General features: G+C 35.7%; 1 protein-coding gene across 1 annotated transcript in view; it reads right to left on the bottom strand.

Moving 5' to 3' along the window:
- KCNH7 (potassium voltage-gated channel subfamily H member 7) overlaps window positions 1–12,634 on the bottom strand; it is a 62,870-nt gene extending 50,236 nt beyond the window's left edge. The window contains exons 1-2 of the mRNA XM_021399941.1: window positions 12,610–12,634; window positions 12,160–12,374 (exon numbers count right to left, since the gene is read on the bottom strand). Of these exons, the coding sequence (XP_021255616.1) occupies window positions 12,160–12,374; window positions 12,610–12,634 (240 nt within the window). The remainder of the gene's footprint in view (window positions 1–12,159; window positions 12,375–12,609) is intronic.

Raw genomic sequence — 16,026 nt, 5'->3', positions numbered from 1 at the left:
CTCTTGAGCAACTGTGTGCATAATACTGTTGCTTTCACCGTCCAAATTACTCCAGCTAAATTGTTCTCTGTCTGCCTTAGGTAGTTTAGTTACAGTTACATATTCATGAGGTTTCCATTCACAAGTGTAGGTGAACATTTTCTGCCTGCACAGGCATTTGTTGCCTGCACCTGCCTTCTGGTGCACTAATTCCTCTAATTTTTCCTGCACTGTTACATTTAAACATTGCAGCTGAAGCTGCAAGCCTTATCAAATGGAAGCCTACTTTAAAATATATATTTCAAGTAGATGATTTCCTCCAAGAGAGGAGAGATGTGCTTTTCCAATCCTTGCTGGGAATGCTTTTGGGAAACAACACTGAGCAAATAATAGGCTGCCAAAAGGGTTTTACATGGTTCTTTGCTCTCTGGCTAGTTTCACATTTTAAATCTGTAGCTTCAATGTCAATGACACTGCAATAGCAAGTTGCATTTAAGCCATATTTGGAAGATTTTTAAGAAGATGTTTTTAAAGAGTAAAGCAAACATATAGATTATAATGCATAATTGTAAAAGGGGGTTGATACATAACAGTGTGCATGAAGTACAGAAAAGCTTTCACGCCATCTTTCTGTGTACCCAAAATTTGTATTTTACTGTTTTCAGAAATACAAAATGATCTCTCTGTATAGCTTTCCCCTCTGCTTTTCACATTTTCTATTTAAGACTGTCATTAAAATACATTTCATTATACTTATCAGTGTGGTGTTTAGATTTCTAGATAATAATAATATTTTATGTCATGTCATCTAAAATACATGATAAAATAGAGATCAAATTTAAGATCTGATCCCATGCCTGAAGCCCACGTCCACATAATTTATGTATCCATTACTGACATGACTCAACTGTATACAGTGATTGGATTGATGCCTTGCAATTACAGCACCTGTACTGAACAATTGTCAGGTCCTCACTAGTGCTTATTTTATATACATGTACTGGTATCCACAAACAGTGACATCTCCAGAATGTAATAGCAGGTCTAAGAACTCTGCCAATACAGCAATGCAAATCAAAGAGAGAGGCCATGTTATTATCAAGTAAGTTGACTATTTGTGTGAAGAGAATTACAAAACTGTTCTGACTTAAAGATTTACAAGGATTCCTCAAAAAATGTGTTCCAATAAGTCTCTGTTTGACAAGGTAGCATTCTTCCTGATGATAAGCACTTTCAAATCCTACCGGAAATTTGAGAGAAATGGCACATCCTGGGAGTACTGAGTGCCTCACAGGACTGAGCTCCTACAGTGCTACATATGTAACATACAGTTAGTAACATACATTTGTTACATACATTGGATAGGCACTGGAATGGGCTCCCCAGGGAGGTGGAGGAGCCACCAGACCTGGAGGAGGCATCAAGAGGTGCATCAAGAGGTTCAAGAGGCATCTGGATGAGGTGATCTGAGATATGATTTAGTAGCCTAGCAGGTAGTAACGGCGATAGGAGGGTGGTTGGACTAGACAATCCTGTAGGTCCTTTACAACCTTGTGATTCTATGATTCTATGATTTTCATGTGACTACCAAATAATTCAATAAATCTATTCATCTAATGATATTTAAATATGCAGCAACACAGAATCACCAAATTAGCAAGGAAAGTTATGTGTACCCTGACAATAGAACAGTACAACAGGATTGTTTTCATATTTGTTCAGAAAATTGTGCAGGTTTGATGGAATTAATATATCTGTAGATGTTGCTGACAAAGAAAATTACTTCACTGAACTTGAACATATATAATAGTTTAGAAAACTCACTACCTTTAACTTATTTATTTTCTCAAAAATATAGATGTTAAAAGAGAGGAAGTATTTTTATAGTTCATTTTCTATCCATTATTTCCCATGAAAAAAATAAGAAATGGCTTACAGATCTTAAACCTCAGAGGCTCTTCCTGCCACTCAGTATCCAATTACTTTCATGTTAGCATGTAATGCATCATCAGAGCAACACAGAAGCATATAGATTTTTGAGTATGCTTTACTGATCTTTAAATCTGAGTAATGTGCAGATTATCAAAGAAGGAGTTATTAGCAACTATTTTTTCACAGACATTGATGCCCGAATAAGTATCAAAAGTTGTATAAGGCTCTTCTTTGTGAATTCTCTAAGAAGTGAAGAGTTATTGTTACAGAAGATAGAAAATGCAACATTTCAAAATGCTGAAGAGTTTGTGAGCTATTCATTGCTCTTCTGGCAACATAACCAGTAAGTTGTTAACAAGCATTTGTATGTTTGAACAAGAAAACATTAAGGGTCGTATTTTTAATAAAGGCTTATATTATTGCTGTGATTTTTAGTCACCTAATATATATTTTCTATTGTTTTCTCATGGCATGACATTGAAGCAAAGCAGATTTTATGCCTGTGTTTTATTGTCTTCCTTTATATATTTCAGAAAAAAATGTACCTTTATACAGTTGCCAAACATTCTGATTCAGTTAAAAAAGAGCCCAAATGCTGTAAGAGAATATCTGAAGTGCATGCAATAAAGATGAAGCAGGTACAAGGTCTACTTTTTTCTATGATCCCATTATTGGTTGACATAGCAGTCAGGATCAGTGTACCAAGGGAGAAAAGATCTCTATGCTTACCTGCATATTTAAATTTAATCTTCAGTTTCATGGTAAACTATTGCTCCATAATCAAAAAATAAGTAAACTTTAGTTTCTAGAAAACTTGCATTTCATAATTAGATTCTACACTGTTTAAAAAGGCATGGACTTCAACTGAAATTGCACTGGTAGCTTGGGAAAAGCTTCATTCAGAAAAGTCTTTCTCAATCATGACTCTACAGTGTTTATGATGAATGAACACATGCCAGCCTCATTCATTTTAAGAGGACATTTTGTCTTACCATTCTGCCCAAGTCTCTATTTTCACGACAATTCTAGGAATGTTTAGTGCATTATCTAACATTGTACCAAATTTTGTCAAGAAAACTACCAAAATGCATTTGGCCAAGAGAAAAGGAATATGATCATACAAATCACATCTTGCTAGCAAAACCAACCCATAAAAGAACGATCCTGATTTCTAGAGCAATCCATTCAATTCATACTGGTTATACAGTGAAAATTGCTGTGCTGTTATGGGAAAAAGGCCATGAAGAACCTGTCAGAGAAACTTGCTGTCATGGTTTTGTGTTGGTATTCCACATCATAACATCATGTAGTGAATGTACCTGGTTCTCAGAAGAGAAGGACTACTACATTCCCCACGGTACTTTTCTCCTCTGCTACCATTTTCCAGCCGGAGGGAAAAGATAAAAGCTCGCAGTATAAAAACTTGCAGATCACGAGACCTCGTCCCTTTTTCCGCCCGTCTCTCGTCTTGGCAGCACCTCGCTCTCCAGCCGTCTTATCATCGGTAGTAGATTAAGGCCTACCTTGATTTTGGGACATTCTCTCTCTCTGTATTGGATTTATCAGCTTAAATTGTAATTGTATTATAGTGTGTTGTTTTGCATTCTGATATTTTATTTAGTAAATTAGTTTGTTTCTCCTCAGATTGTTGCCGCTGTTCTTTGATCTCAGGGCCATCTCCTTACCCTTTCCCCCTTTTCCCTTTTCACGGGGTGTGGACCCGTGGATCCCCCGTCCCCTTCGTCACGGAACCGGGCCAAACGCCCGTAAACCGCTGACACTTGCCTTTCTTCAGCCAGTGTGGCTGGATCTTCAGTTAGACATTTTTTTGCTTTTCCAATCTAAAAATATATTTTGGTTTTAGGAAATATGGCAAGACACACTAGGAGGAGGATACACTCTGCTGCTCTAACAAAGCTATTGTGTTAGCATGACACCAGAGAGTCAAAAATAACTAGAACTACCTCATCTATGTAATGCTAAATTAAGCTCATGTTTGGGAGAGTGTAAGATTTAACCAAGGACATATTGGAATCTTTTTGGTACTGTAGGTTATCACATGCATGGTTGCAGGTAGGAAAATCTTAAACCTGGATAAAAAAATGCCTTGAAGCCTGGCTGTAAGATTGACTATTCCCAATTTTTTTTTTGTTCTCCAGATGTATTGTCAAATTTATCACAGTGTTTAAACTGCAGAATGGTTCACTCGGTATTTCAGTTTCCTTAGCTTACTCAATATTGTACGTGTAAAAAAGAGAAAAAAAAAGCATAGCATATCTGGAAATAATCATCCTATATGTAACTTATATTTTAAGCTTTGCTTGAAAATCTGGAAGGAAGCTGCAGTCAGCATGTTACCCTAAAAAAACTTGTCAAAATAAGTTAGCTGGCCTCTAACGAGTTCTACAGGATGACCATGAGCCCCAGGCACTGATTTCTTGCTCAATTCCAAGCCCAGCAACTAACATCATTAGAGACTAAGCTGCAGCAACAGGCATTTCCTTCAGTTATAATCTTTCATTGTTATACCACCTACAAACCCAATAAAACTAAGCTTTTCTGAACAAAATGGTACAAATGTGAGACTATGCCATGCAGGAGCCAGTAGCTCTTTTGTTTCAAAGGAAAGTAGGTTTCTTCATAATTAACAGAATTCATTTAGAAAGGGGAACATATTCAAAGATGGGTACTTAGATTAGAAGAAAATACAAAGCTGTGAAATCTTCTGCTCCTATTTCATAAATTTTTTTCATTTACTAGTAGTAGTATTCCAAACAGGCTATACCTGGAGCTGAATATACCTGTTCATGCCAGTTTCCAAGATATTAAATAACAAGTTATTACACTTTATGTTTCATCTTTGAAAAGACACTGCCTTAGTGTTAAGTATACAATTATGTGAATAAAAGTAAATCACCTTAAAGAGAATTCTACCATGTGTTTCAATGAAGGATTTATTTAGCTTTTCAGAAAAACTATGCTGGTATTGTGAAGAAAAAACTCTGTGCGTTTTCTAAATACTACAAAGATTAACTAGATATTCATAAAATGTGCTTTATTTTAGATTTGTATTTTTTAGTATAGTTCCACAGAAAAAAAGTGTAGATGGGCTAAACAAGACACTTCTAGTAAATATCATCTAGAGATTTATTTTGTAAAATCCTCAATAATTCATCCCTGTTAGGGGATGAATATGCAATTTCAGGTGAATACTAAAGGTTGTCTACTCAGGTTATGGCATTTTGTGGCTAGATTCACCATGGGCGCTATATGGTATATAAAGTTCTTACCTGTGAGGTGTCTGGCACCAGAAGACAGTTGAGAACCCAAGGCTGTTTCAGGGTCAGGGCACTCAGAGGGAGGGAGTCCTGAGTCTGAGGTCCCAGTGCCCAGGGTTATTTCTGAGAATTTTTTAACAGATGGTCATTTGTGTAAGATAAGTAATAGGCAAAATTCTCTGGAAATACAACTCAGGACTGCCTCTAAGTGAGTATCCTAAATGTTAGCTACACAAGCAATGTTCCTTGTAAAATGCCAGCTTTTTCTGGCCTGTGAAATCCACAGTTGTCTGCCTTCTTTCTTCCCTCTTTCCACACATCAGTTGCTATTGCTGTCTATCACTGGGTGATTTTCTCCAGGAAAATATATGCTTATTCAGCCTAAACATAGGAAGTGTTTCCTGAGTTAGCATAGTAACCACTTGACTCCGGCCTAAATGAAGTTATTTCTGTTTTGTGTAGGAGGTTGGGTTGGATGGCCTCTAGAGGTCTCTTCCACACTACATTTTTGTATGGTTCTAAGGCTATGTAAAAGACTGACTTGTTTCATAGCTGCTTTATAGCAGCTGTAATGGCATACTCGAAAGGTATTATTTCAGGCAGGGCATGCCAGGTGGATCAGAGGACTCTGCCACTTTGCTGGATCTCAGTGGGGCTTGTCAGGGGATAAGCAGAGGCCTGACTTCTTGCAGTTCATGGTGGAATAGCTCCGGTGGGTGCCAAAACTCTTGGTTTTCACAGATTAATTTACCAAGTTAAAAAAATTCCAAGGTCAATCCACCATGGAATCTTTCTCTATTCTAGAGGACTGAGGTTTGCCAAAACGCTGCCTACAACTTGTTTTTCATCAGTCTTATTTACTTAGTTCTTATATCCTCAACACATTCATCACATTTGTTGTTTTCAGAACCAACTACAGCACAGTCTGAAAACCTGTACCCAGTCATTTTCCCTCATATACAAGCATCAAAAGAAGAATGTTGCTCTTGAAAAAAAAAATCAGTATTTATAAGAACAAAAAAAAAAATGTAACCCATTCCATGTTAGCATCACAGAAAGATTTCAAAGTATTTGGTTCAAGGCAGTAACAACAAAGCTTATACAAAACACTGATTACTTGAAATTGTTACTCCATAGAAGATACTGAATACTTTTTCTTAACAGCAAAATCAGGCATTCCCTTTCTCAGAAGAGTAGATCGTGGGGGAATGACTTGGACTAATTAAGGATGATTCCAGGTTACATACTTCAAAGCAGCTGGGCTTTCTGACTGCTCCATTTCCACCATATGTTGTGAAATCTTCTCAAAACACTAGCAGTTCTGATGTCAGCCTATTCAGCTATAACATGGGGATTTACTGGAAACAATCACCTTCAAGGAATGTATTATCATTCACAATTGCTGTAAATGTGTAATTACATTGGCCATTTTCCTAATGGAATAGCAAGTAGCTCAAACAAAAATGTTAGATTTTTCTAAAATTGATCAAAACAAGGGCTTTATTTTCTGTTGCTATGCACTATGTATAGCTTCTTGTTCCAATACAACAGTCTGTTCTTGAAGTTTGGTGGCATCTTTGCATAGATATAAATTACTGCACTAGACTGAGGTATGTTGATTTTGTCATCACAGTAATGTTCTCTTTTTTCTTTTCATGTGCAGATGTGTCACACCTTCTAAATGATAATTTATTCTAATTCTATAACAGCATCTACAATAATATTGAAGCCCAGATATATAATGACAATAAAATATGAAATTTAGTTGAATGAGGTTGCTAAGTATGATTGTAAAGGGAATAATTCCTGAATAATTTATATCAATTGATCACTGAGAATAAGGATAGCAAGTAATTGAACAAAAAAAAGATATTTCAGGAGAATCAAATAATTTACACTTTCCATGGAGTAATAAGGGAATGTTGGCTTTGCTAACCGCCCAATTTTATCTTTATACGTATGCCTTGCTGCATAATTGAAGGACATATCAAAATTGTTTCCCCTTAGTTCAGAATTTTCTGCTTTCTGTCAACTTGTTTTGCAAAATGAACAGCTTTGAAATGTTGTTTGTGTGCAAGTTATTGCATGACATCGTAAACGGTGCAACATGTCAGCTGAATCAAACTAGTGAAAATATATAGCTCAATAATTTGGTTTATTTTTAGGTCTTAGGCTGCCCCTCTTTGTCCCAGATGCCTTGTTTTCGCCTGAGAACCTGAAGGTTAGTTTGAAATCATGATCATATAATAGATCTTTTTAAATCAACAGCTGAGGTTAGCCTTGGGGGATATTGCAACTTACTTCTTAATCTTTTGGAACTGACAGAGAGGAGTCTGGCCAGATTACAAAAACGTACAGTAGAACTACAGGAATTCTTTCTTCTCTGAGATTAATTGTAGATACAGACTAATGTAATCTTCATGCCATTCTGAGTCCATTCACAATAGATTTCTCAGCTTTGGAGCCATTATCAGCGCGAACTGGATGTGTAAGAGGACATCAAACAAAAAAGTTTAAAAAAGAAGATCAAATTGCTTACTGTTGCTCCTCTACATGCTCTAATTTTGAGGCCAGAAGTCCCCTTTACAAACTCATCAAAAATGTTAAGGGATAGATGTCGATTTTTTTTTGCCCCACTGCTTTCTTTAATAAAAAGTCTATTTTTTTGTGCCTCTGGGAAGACTTGTCTCTTTCTAGTGATCAATGTCAGGACCCCATCTAAAACTGTCAGTGCAAAAAAGAGCAGAAATTAGATTGCCTCCCCGAACAGACCATCAAAAAATGAGTCATGAAAAAAAGTAAGTTCTAGAAGACAGCCTAGCTTAGTGTCTCAGGAAATTATAATATGAAACATTAAAAAAAAATTTTTAGTAAAGTGGAAGGGAAATGTCACTAATTTTAGTGACAGATATCTACATTGGGATATAACAAAGCCAGTTATTCAATAAGGGCTATCTGGCAGCTACTGCTGGGCTATTCATATGGGTAAAAGTCAATGTTATGCAGAAGTGATGGTTCTCTGCATTACACAAGGAGTTTTAGTCAGCTAAACCAAAGGACATTCCGGACATTATGAAGAGATTAAAATTGCTGTTACTATATAGCTTGCAGTGAAGCATGTGACAGAAGTGTTACTGCAAGCTATATAGTGACTGCAATTTTAATGTCTACATAATGTCCTGAATACTCCTCTTAAGTAGTAAAACAATATTTGAAGGGTCCTGACAGTAGAATTTATAACCTAGCTCTTTTCAATTAGAATTACTTATCATATTACTTAAAATGTCTGATGTTGAGAATTTTATTTATTAAGCAATTCTACAATGAAATCGCATTTTCTCCATCTACATTTTAAAGTTTTATTTTTAACTCAAGATCAACCACTGTCCCACAGCTTCTGTACCTTTTGAAATTCTTTTCTAAACTTTTTTTCAGTCTGCTCCTAATTTATTCCAATAAAATCTCATTTGCTAAAGCATCTGTCTCTCTAAACAGAACAACCATGACTACTCTGTTTCTTTCATTTCTTATTCTTCATCTACCTTGTGCAAGTAGCTACGTGCTAACTGCTCCTTTTTAACTATCTTTTCTGCTTAAATACCTTCTCTAAATTGTGAAGATGATACAAGTAATACAACTGTTACCTCTGGGAACGGGAACTCATTCTTGAATCATAAGATGGTGATACTTGGTTTGCTGTTACTGAGACATTACAGAGAATCCACAGTACAGTGATACAGCTGTGAGGCTCAGTGATACCTCACTGTGGTACCAGAGTGCATGTGTCTAAATTTTGAGTTGCAGACAGTGAAAGAAGCCACAGTAGTAAAAACGTCATGTTATAGCAGTAAGAATGAATTTCCCAGCAAAGCGGAGGAAAGGAGATGGTGATACACAGCATGGAGTGGTGACATATGTGACTAGAAGTGGCCTCTGATTAAAGTTGACCTTTTAACTTACCATGGACATTTTATAGTAATTTTCTTTTTTTTTCTTTTTGATGCTGTTTCACAGATTTACGTATCAGATGACTATGCCAACATGAGTATATAGCACAAATCAAATTTAATTTTAAATGTACTTATCTTCAATGTTCCTGGAAGTTTTAGCTGATCCAAGACATTTCTACTGGAATTTTCATAATATGAACTTCATAATATGATGTTGTTTGGAGAATAAACATAGATATTTTTTTCCCCATAATAGTTCCATTATTAGATATAAACTTGTCAGTCTGGCACTAATCATCCAGTCAGAATTTTGAAAAAAACAATAAAGCTTGACTCATGCTCACATAACTTTTAAAAATTAGTCTTTTTAATGAAACTTGACTTTTTGCCATATTATCTTTGAAGAGATTTCTATGTATAACTGTAATGAATAATTAAAAACATATCAAAATGGATCTGGAAGAGATTAAATCTTTCACAGCTGACCAAGGAAGAAAGAAAGTACAATGGTTGTAGATTCAAGTTGGCTATCACAGACAAAATATATGAAAGATAAAAATCCAATTATATTTTAGGCACTAACTGATCTCAAGATAGAACTGATAGAACTTCTATCTCTGTTTCTCTAGGAGGGTGTACAATACATTCATTTTTGTATCTGTCAAAGGGAGTAGAAGTACAGAAACTATCTGGCATAGTGGTAATGTAGAGAATGTACAGTCTGGTCTAGGGAAGGCAGGATAGTAGTAAGTTGAAAGACATTTTTGGCAAGATTTTAATGATGGAATTTCTACCTGTATTCTAATACAAAACACTTCTAACCTTCAGTCTGTCAGTGGATGGACACTTGAGGGATGACTCTGTGCTTACAGAGACTAAAGGAATTCTTTTGGATAAAGACTGTTGTATCTCATCTTTATTTTTTTTCAAGCATCCTGCATACCGGTAGCCTGTCCTCACCAGTCTTCATACATTATTACAATACAAATGTAAAATTGAATCTGAATTTAGCTGAAGACTGTTGCCTTCAGAGGGTCCTGTATTTCTCTTAGGCTGAAGAAATATGCTTTTTTTCATCATTTTATTTTCTTCTCTAGCTCTTTGCTACCTGCTGTGCTGGAGTTTACTACTTACTTCATTCTACTAGCAAAGTGATCTGTAGAAGCGTTCCTTAAAATGTATCAGGCAAAACTGTCTTTCACAGATGTAGTGACAAGAAATTTTGGAAGATAATATTTTTAACCTTGTAGTGAATCAAGAGCAGGAAGTCTCTCTACGGTCTTCAACAATTTGCTTAAAACCACTTAGGATCAACCCTCTAAAGATTTGGTTGAAATTTAGGCATTCAATCAAATATCCAGCCCTTAAATTTTTTGCATATGTCCTACACATCAATAACAGGTGATGAAACTTGGAGCTTAGCTCATACTTAAAACTGATCTGGACCTTTCGTTATATCCCCAGTGCGTTCTACCCATTTAGGCACATCAGAGTACATCAGCAACTGTGTTATTTGTGCAGTGTAAACTTGTGGAATTTGACTCTATAAGACAAAGTTGAATTAGGTTTTCCAAGGAAGTCGGTACCTAACAGACACTAAGTATAATTCTGATATTTTAATTTCATTAATAAACAAGTAAAAATACTGAAATAACCATTGGATCCTTTGTTTGCCTGAAGAATAAAAACTGATTCCTGCAAACCGCTACCTAGAAATGAATGGCAATATGTCTGTATTGTCCTGTGTACATCAGAGAGCTAACAAATTGAAAAGTTAATACTGTAAAAATTCATAAAATGGTGAATAGTATACTGCTTTACTGTGAAGATCTTTGCACAAACTAGCAACCGGACACTAGATTCTATAGAGTCTGTTTCTGTAGGTTGTTGATTTATAACTCCAGAACAGTCATTCTGTCATAGAACATAATGTATTTATGTGAATATTATACTTTAATGAGAATATTTGACAGTGTGCTTTCATATTGCAGTTTCCTAAATATACATACCTGTAAAATGCATAGTGTACCTGTATGTGTAAACAGTATGCATGCTGTTTGCACACAGAGAAAACTGTGTATATATTGGCCCTTATCCTCACTAACTGACAAGGACAAAAAAGCAGGAAAGAACTCCCTTGTCCCTCTCATGTTTCCTCTCAGGATCATATGCACTCCCTTTCTCTGCATGTGTGAGCTAGCACACTGAGATGAGAAATCTCTGCTCAAGAAGCACTGACTTAGAAAGTAAAATCTTTCCAGTTGTGTATTGCGATAATGAATTCTAACCTTCTGTACAAGAAGCAGAGATTGAAATGGCACAATTCAGTTAGCAGTATGCTAGACTTTAAACTTACCTGTTTATAAGCACCAGCACAAGCCTATCTTTCTAAAATAGATGTCAATCAAAACAACATTATCTTGAATTAATTTCAGATTTGGTAGCATGCCTCATTCCCACGGATGACAGAAGATATCATACATCCAGTTCAAAGGTACCTGCTTTTCATTTTGACAACCTTTTTGATGTACGCTTATGGAAAAGCTACCCACAGGAAAAAGCATTATAAAAAGACAAAGACCTGGGGAGAAATACAAAACTATGATACCTAAACAGTGGCAGACACTTATGATTTGTTATCATATTGCGTCCTGCACTAATCAATGATTCACAAAATTAAGAAGGAAAAACAAAACCAATATTTTTTGCTGGCATGAATTACAGAAATTAATAGACTTCCTTGGGATACCTGGTACATACTACAGCTTTTCCCTATTGAAAACTAGATAGCTGGAAAGTTTGAATTGTTTGCTCTATTTGAAACGTAGTACATATTTTAGCAGATGTTAAGCAGAATCATCGAATATTGTAAACTACCTTGTGCAACTAAATTGGAGATGAAGACAGTCAAACTTTCCAAGGAAATCCAAACTATGTGTGAAAAAGGTACAGAGACCTAATACATTGATAATCAGCTTCATAAAACTGAAAATTAACTCAAATAACGAGTATTACCTTACCTGGGTAACCTTCTCTGTTACATTGTGCGTTCGATCTTTCACCTTAGGTGCAATAATTGCTTTCTCCGAAGAAGGAGGAGATGAAGATTTTTTTTCATTTTTGATATCTGAAAAGTTCAAGGTGAGTTGAGGAATTTTGTTGATTGTGCTGTACTTGTTGAGATTTGAATCCGATGTGGATCCCAACAGACTTGATTTGATATGATTAAAAGGTCCTGAAAAATCAGATCGTATATTTAGTCTTTGACAAACGCAGAGCAGTAAGATATCATTAATGTTTAAGTGGGATATATTAGAAATAGCTACTTTCTATTAGTAAAATTATCCACATTTCAACAATAATTCTACCACTAATCAGAATCAATTTAATTACTGGATATAAATATGCTATTTCCTTTACTTAAAGCCTCCAATATTACTTATAAAGTCCATAGAGTACAAAAGACTTACTAGGTCCATCCTTAGTTGTTTTCATGATAACATGATATGTTCTGTGATTATTCTGGCTGAGTATAAATACTATATTCTCATTTTGTTTTTAAAAGTAGGAATAGGACATGCAATTGTATAAGTGTCTGAACTGAGCAAAGGCTCTGTCACCACATGTGTACTATTGCTCATGTTTACTGGTTGGTTAGTTCAAAAATGCCTTTTGGTAAATTGTAGAATGGAGTAGACTCCATATTTAATCAATGTAAATATTAACCTATGTCTAACATTGTATTTAAAGACTAATTTTGAGGAGTCACAAACTCACAAATTGCATTGGCTTAATTGTCATGAAAAAAAAATATTGAAAATAAGAGGGCAACCATATGTACAATATTAATGGAGTATTTAATACACACTTAATCATCTTGCATTACTTTAATGAGTCATGTTAAACAAAAAGTACGAAGTACCATACTGAATGAGGTATGTATCCATCATAATTGTTCTTTTAAGTATTGGATTTAGCTATTTGTACAAGTAAGCAATATGACTGATCAGTGAAATTATTTTGCACTGTCATGATAGAGTTGCTCTAGAAACCAAAAATATTCATAGAAGGAAAGTTTGGTTTTGAGAATAATACTGGAAAAGAGAACTGTACAGATGAATGGCCAAGAACAACAAGTTGTAGATTTAGCAAGAAGTCCTGGTCCTGCTGTCAGTAAAATAAAATGTGGAATTTAAGGATTTTTTCATATCTGCATGAGAACCTTACTGTATCCTAATTGCATAATGGATAATGAGCAAGAACGTGGTGGTTTTTCTTTTACTTTTTTTTTTTCTTTTTAATTCCTCAGAGGAAAACAAGAACTAGTGCTACAATTCATAATCAGGCTGTAAGACAGAATTAGGCTATGGGCTAAGCCTCAGTAAACAGAGGATAGGCTGCATTGTATTTGCAATGTGTGAATGAGTAAATTCAAAGCAACCAGCCGCCAGGAGCATGCTGTGGGTAAATTCAGGCACTGCTGAATTCTGTAACTTGATCTCTCAAGATTTTACTTGGGACTTGGAGCCCAAAGCTGTTTTTGAAGGTCAATACCTTTATCTTTTATGCTTATACCTTTATGATTTATCTTTTCAACAACAAAGTAAGCCTCTTTTCTGATTTTGCTGTTAGTTGTCTGTCAAATTCTTTAGGTGAGGATTGTGTTTCTCCTGCACTTGGTTTAGAATGAGTGCCGAGGAAGCAAACTTTTCATTTGCTTTGTTAGCTTACAAAAATTCATACACGTGCGTTCTGCTTCCCAAATTCATACAAACTATGGGTTGACGTAAGCCGAAGGAAAAAACCCTCCATTACTCCATTTCAAATTGTGCCAGTGATACAAGTTGCAGCTTGATAAGATCCTTCGTGGAAAACCTTGCAGTTTGTTAAGATAATGGGAAGGGTCTGTGTCTTTGCATCGAATAGATAAGGGAGGTTCCACGAGACTTTGTGTAGATAAGGAAGGTTCCACGAGTCTTTGTATGGAATATGTATGTACCTCCAGGAATACCTCTGAACGTGTATAAACTGAAAACCTCTTTGTGCAAGATATGCGTGATAGGAGGAGAGTATCCCCCACGCACCCAGTGCTGATATTAAAGAACGTTGACTTTCTAATACTCTAACTTGAGTCTTAGAGAGTTTCGTGATTGACCACTTTAAGGTAGTACCACTGTGCAGAAAGGTATTCAAGATGACAAGGGAGGGCATGATGCCCTGGTAGTTAAGGTGCTCCCCTTCAACCCAGTGTTCCTGTGCTCAAGAAGTATTTTGTCCAATGATTTGATGTAAGAGAAAGACAACTTGTGGGTGAGTACCCTAACCACTAAACTACAAAAATCGGTCTTTCTTTTCATCTTTATGCTAGAAAGCCTGGTACTGAAGACACTATCAAGGAAATAGGATATTAGGCTTCAACACATTTTAGACCAGGTAGGACCTGAATCCATCTTTTCCACCATCTACTTTTTTTTCTATAAAAAGTGTTCTTCAAAATAAAGCAGGGCTCACAGTGATCTGAGAAATTAGCAAAGGGGGTGATCTGGCTGGTGTGTGCTGGGCAGGAATAGACTGCATTTTTTTTCAGCTCTACTTCTCTACATAATTGGAGCAATTAGCTTTTGAATATTGAGTAGGCTTAAATATGAGTGGAACATCTAGTTGGGACCATCTGTCAGGTGAATGAGATTCTTGATATCTAAGGAACTCTAAGGTAAAAGAAAACTAAGAGAGCTTAACCAAGTCCACAATTAGATAGATAAGAAGATTTTTTTTTTGATGGTAACTTTATACAAGCTTAAACTGCAGTGAAGTTTTGCTTTCTGGGATTTAAATCTTATATTGCTTCTATTCCAAAGATAATTACTCTCTTCTCTACGTAACATTCATGACTTAGCATATGATATCAGATTTAAATTAATTGCACGTGAGAATAAAACCTTTTTGAACCACCTTCCTTGAGTTAAAAATTGGTGGAAGATATATATATATATCACTGATAATGGTAATTAATTAAGAGCTCTTGCTAGACCTTAAGTACAACGCGGGCTGGCAGCAACAGAGCTGCTACTTGAGAGCTAGTGGACTTTTCCTATATTCTCATAGCAGGAAGCAGAAAAAGAGGGCCATAACAAATCACGATTGACACTAATTGGCACCCTGACTGACACTTTCAGCAGAACAGGCAAGAACTGAATAAGCAGGGAGAATAATATGCTTCTGCCTATTGTAAAAAGGGGATTCTTTAAGGTTAAATGTGAGCTCCCCATTTTTATGGTAGGATTCCATTGCCCCGCTTACAAAATGCATTAACAAAGGATATCACTTTCTGAGCTGTCAAGCCAACATCTTTCACAAGCAGTAAATACATTTATAAAAGCTGTTTTACAGTACAATTACTGCATTTTTTTTCCCTAAAGATTTTACCAACATAATATGAAGCAAATGCAATGATTTCATAGTCCATGACTCACTGTACAGAATCTAGTTCATGCAGTGCATGCAGTTTAGAGAGAAGACTTCACCAAGTACGCACACTTTTTGCATCATGCATGAAATCACAAACTAGTTTTCAGACATAGCTAAAATAACTGAATACTTTAACCATTGTTTTCTAGAAATGGAGAAAGTTACTAAAGAATGATTTTCAAAAGGCTTATAAAAGACATAGCCCAGTGCTGGTGAATAGAAACAACTTTGTTACTGCACAAAGTATTTAAACATGAAACTGGCAATGAAGTGCATGCATGCACACTTTAATGCTACAGGAAGCTTGAAACCATACCCCCTGCCATCCAGGAACGTGAAACTAGTTTTAAGGAGACAAAATAGGAATAAGTGAAGATATTTCCATAGGACTCCTAATTAACAATTCTTTTACTTTTGAG

Source organism: Numida meleagris, chromosome 5, assembly GCF_002078875.1.
Source record: "Numida meleagris isolate 19003 breed g44 Domestic line chromosome 5, NumMel1.0, whole genome shotgun sequence".
Classification (NCBI taxonomy): Eukaryota; Metazoa; Chordata; class Aves; order Galliformes; family Numididae; genus Numida; species Numida meleagris.
Note: the sequence above shows the minus strand (reverse complement) of the source record. Positions and strands in the feature narration are given on the sequence as shown.